This window comes from Humulus lupulus, chromosome 2 (genome assembly GCF_963169125.1).
Source record: "Humulus lupulus chromosome 2, drHumLupu1.1, whole genome shotgun sequence".
In the NCBI taxonomy this organism is placed as follows: Eukaryota; Viridiplantae; Streptophyta; class Magnoliopsida; order Rosales; family Cannabaceae; genus Humulus; species Humulus lupulus.
The window spans coordinates 207,272,011-207,276,539 of NC_084794.1; the positions used below are offsets into that span (position 1 = coordinate 207,272,011).

General features: G+C 32.5%; 1 protein-coding gene across 1 annotated transcript; it reads left to right on the forward strand.

Annotated features, from left to right (window-relative positions):
• Positions 1 to 834: 834 nt before the first annotated feature.
• LOC133815113 (TOM1-like protein 3) lies at positions 835 to 2,954 on the forward strand. The gene is made up of 5 exons (XM_062247994.1): positions 835 to 978; positions 1,050 to 1,238; positions 1,812 to 1,898; positions 2,012 to 2,125; positions 2,592 to 2,954. Exons 1-5 carry the CDS (start codon positions 835 to 837, stop codon positions 2,757 to 2,759), a joined length of 702 nt encoding a protein of 233 aa, XP_062103978.1. The 3' UTR covers positions 2,760 to 2,954.
• Positions 2,955 to 4,529: the final 1,575 nt, after the last annotated feature.

Genomic DNA, 4,529 nt, shown 5'->3' on the forward strand with positions numbered 1-4,529 from the left:
AAAGGGTTTTAATCAATTTACTGAGCAAGGAGGTGTTTTAAGCATTTTTAAGCGATACAATTAGTCCCATATTGATTGTTATGAGACAAACAAATGTATTTTGAATCTAACAAGGAAAGAAAAACCATTTTGTATGGATGTTGATGTTGAAACCAATTATATTATATTGTATCCTTTGAAATAAACTGTGGTGTGAGTGCAAGCAAAGAAGTCATTAATTTTAATTTATTTGGATTGGAACAGCCTAGGCAAGTGTATTCTCTGTACCTTTTGTACTGAAACTTATTATATTGCTAGTAATTGTTCCGCTGTCTACTTTCTTGTTTGCCTGATAGTTTATGTGGGTGTATATGAGGAAATTATATAAAATTCAAGTTGCTACAATTAATAAATTTGTTATTTTTATTACACGTGCAACCTCAAGTGTTTTTTCATTCTCATAAAGTTGATGAGCCCTCCCTCTTAGAATATGAGAATACTTGACTCCTAAGTTATACTTTGTCTATAATTACCAGAGGAAATTTTTTTCCAGTAGGCCCTGTAAATAGAATGTCTTTGTCTATTCTGTATTTCAGATTCTAACTGATAACTACAACATGTTTGTATTTTCTCTACAGCTGGATGGAAACAGTCATGTGATATATGCAGAGGAAGAAGCAGCTAGAACTCGACTTCTCATTGATGGAAGGACATGCTTGCTTCAGGTGCCCCATCATTCTCTTCATCCAAATTATCTTGTTGTTGCCTTTTAGTTTCCATAAGAAATACTCCTTTTTAGTAGAGCACTAAATGTAAAATATTTTGTTGCTCATAGCAGAGACACCATGCAAACTGATGAGGTATTTGGTTTACAATGGTAGTCATGTTGATGCTGATACATCTTATGCTGAGGTCGAGGTCATGAAGATGTGTATGCCTTTACTATCACCTGCTTCTGGAATTATTCAATTTGAAATGTCTGAAGGCCAAGCAATGCAGGTAAATTATGTTACAAACAAAGATCTGGATATTCATGACTTGCATAAGTTAAACAGTCATTATTTTTGTAGGCTGGTGAACTTATAGCAAGACTTGATTTAGATGATCCTTCAGCTGTGAGAAAGACAGAACCTTTCAATGGGACCTTTCCTATCTTGGGACCTCCAACTGCAATGTCTGATAAAGTTCATCAGAAATGTGCTGCTAGTATAAATGCGGCACAAATGATTCTTGCAGGTTATGAACACAACATTGATAAAGTGAGTATCTAATTCTATATCTATCATGATAATAAAAAAGAAATTATGGAAACACAATATTAATATAAGAAAAAAATATTATTTCTGCTATTTTCCAATAATACAACACTAGGGTAAGCCACTAGGTTGGTCTTGTGGTGGGGGGTTTGGGAAAGTGGTGAGACACAGGTTCGAACCTAGAATCTCTAACTATTGAGGCCTTGAAAGTGTGCTGTAAGATCAAAACAAAAAATAATACAGCACTAGGGTGTGCTGTACTTCTTATATACTAAGATCTTAACTAATTGCTAGATGTTTACAAGAAGAAGCTTAACAAGAGGAATATTTAAAATCATATACATCCACTCCTATTTTATCTCATCATTTAAAGTCAAACTTAATCTAATCTAATCTCACCATATATCTTTCAACACTTTTAGTGTTATTAAAAACCGTCAAGTTTAGTGTTATTAACGTTTTGATTGTTGTAGCAAATTTGAAAAGAATCCGACTATAGCAGATAATGTTATAAATATAAAAATCTGATCCTATATGTTTTTCTTGTCCTTTCACTGTGGTGAGAGTGTTTTCCAGCAGATCAAAAATTGTGGTGAGAGTGTTTTCCAGCAGATAGTTGAGCGTGATATCTTACATGAAATGGTTAAAATAGTAAAGAAGAAGGTACCCTAATTTTCTTCTGATCGTATCTGTTTTTCTTGTCCTTTCACTGTGAATCTCTCCTATGCATTCCTAGTAAATCTAACTTGTCCGATGCAATTGTTTAAATTCTGCAGCCAGACTTGAATGTGAGGGAAAAGATACTAATCCTAATTGACACATGGCAAGAAGCCTTCGGGGGACCTCAGGGGAGATATCCTCAATACTATGCAGCATATAATGAACTGAAGGTTGTTAGTTTATTAAATGTCATTTTAGCATGTTAAGCTTGATACACAATTTTCTCTTGTTAATTACTTCGTCAGCCAAGGCATTTGGGCAAAAGCTTATTTAAGTTAATTAAAGTGTAAATATCATATGATCAACCTTTTTTTTTGCTTTCTGCTTTATGTGAGATATGCAATAGCATGGGTTGCAGATGAATGTGAATGTTAGTTATACATGGTTATACTAGCCTACAAGGTCTATATATGCTGAAGTTGAATCCCTTAGTGTTGTCCTTGATGCTTAAGTTATGATGAATGTTTTGCGTCTGTGTTTGGATGGGTTGTATTAATTCTATGTGTTCCTTTTTCTATTTAGAGTTTTTATAGCTAATGTGCTACTACAGTATTTGGAAAGGAACCTATTTTGATTTCTTAACTCACTTTTATAATAAAATATTCTAAGTAATCTATGTATAAATATATATCACAGGCTGCTGGAGTTGAATTCCCACCTCGAGAAGAGAGCAGTGTACCGTTCTTTACTCCACCCCAGACCCAGCCAATAATTTCTCCTGTTACTGAATACAATGATGCTGCTATTGAGGCCTCTTTACAGTCTGATGCTTCAGGCCTCAGGTACTGTCTTGATGACAACTGACTTTTGTTTGTCATAAACATTTATTCAAATTCTTGGTACTTATTAGGTTTTATTTTCTTATATTAAACACAAGATAGATGCAAAATAAATTTCTAGCAAAGACTAGTTTTTTTCTTATTAATAAATTGGGATATGATTCTCCTTCCACCCATGTTTTCCTGGACATGTTCAATATAATTGAATTTTTATGTGGGAGATACATCCTTTGATGCGTAATTGTACTTCAGATTTTCAACGGTCTGACTCATGTAAATGTAATTATACTAATAAAATTGAAGTCAACACCCGATCATTGAACTTGTTCAAGTAATATTCTAAGGGAAAAAATGTGGTAACCACTTAACAACCCTGCTTACAGACCTAGGTATTAGCATTTGATTAGAGTTTGTCGTGACTCTTTTTCAGTTCCTTATCTCACCTTTAAAGGACAATCACCACCAAAGTGTTACCTCATTAAATTATCATATTTTTTTCTTAGTTATTTAAATTAAGGGTGAGGAAATACCATTATATCACTACCACATCAAAAGTTGACGATTTTTTTATCTCAGTTGTAAACTTGAAAAACTTGGTTATGCATCTTGTGATCACTGCAAAATTGTTCCGTGCAATTAGCTTCCTATTCATTATCAAAGAATTCATATTGTAGCACTTTTTTTAAATTTTCTTTATGAACATAGCTTAGCTATTAGACGAATTTATGTAATGGAGAGTTTTATTGTGGGTCAAATTTATATAATTCACGGCTCAAGTAAATGTCTGGGTGCATTGTACAAAAGAGAAAAAGTTAACTTTTCATTCCCCTGTGAGAAGTAAATGGCTGTTTCTATTTATTTCTTTCTCAATTTAGTTTTTCTGCTGCTTTTGCTGCCTCTTGTCGTTGTATTTAAGAGTTTTGTTGTTCTTTTTATTTTGTGAGCTCTAGTTTCCAAGGACTCTATAGTGGGTTTGGATAGTTTCTTGGTTGTAAGAGTTGTAATTTTTTTTAATGATGACTCCTAATTAAAGGTTGAATGATGTTGATAGTTTATTAATTGGTATGTAATTTTGCTTTCATTTTAGTGGCTTCATTGGATTTCAAATTGGAAGGAACTTTATTTGTAGCAGTTTGCAAGAGGTATGTTCTCTTTTATTTTTGTTAAAATATTTTGCAAATGTTAGAGGAGTTTGAATATCTTAGATATTCATCCATAGTGAAGTAGGTCTTGAGATTATTATTATTGTGTGCTGCGGTGATAACGGAAGGTTGAGAACTTGTGTGTCTTAGTGAAGTAGGTTCTGAGGAATTTGTGTGCTGCGGCGAGATAAGGAAGAAAACTTGTGTGTTGTTTGAATATTTTGAATTGATAATGATTGATGGTTGCTTAATAAATATGGCTGAAATGTTTTCTGATTTTATGTTAGTTATTTGATGTATATATCTAATAAACTTCAAAAACTCAAAGAAATTTGAAAGTAGAATCCAAACCCATGTGGGGAAATGTATTAGAATAATTATAAAAATAGCTTCTTGCAATTCAAAAACTTGGGTAATAAAATGTAAAACATTTTTTAGTGTAAGGCCAATACATAAATTTTTTTAGTTTGAATATATACATCAAAAACCAAATACAAAAGAAAGAGTAACATCCCATTAACAAAAGAACTATTTATGAGAAAAGGAAAAAAAAAACTCAATTGGAGTATGATACATGTTCTAGGCAACATGTAATTAGTAATAACCCAAAAAAAATTATACTACTCCTCTCAAGATGTATTGTAACTCACATG

Bases quoted from the DNA above. Each gene is read 5' to 3' on its own strand.
- LOC133815113 (XM_062247994.1), top strand. From the start codon at position 835: ATGAGGTATTTGGTTTACAATGGTAGTCATGTTGATGCTGATACATCT. The intron at 1,899-2,011 runs GTACCCTAATTT...TAAATTCTGCAG, and splicing joins TTAAAATAGTAAAGAAGAAG to CCAGACTTGAATGTGAGGGA. The intron at 2,126-2,591 runs GTTGTTAGTTTA...TATATATCACAG, and splicing joins CAGCATATAATGAACTGAAG to GCTGCTGGAGTTGAATTCCC.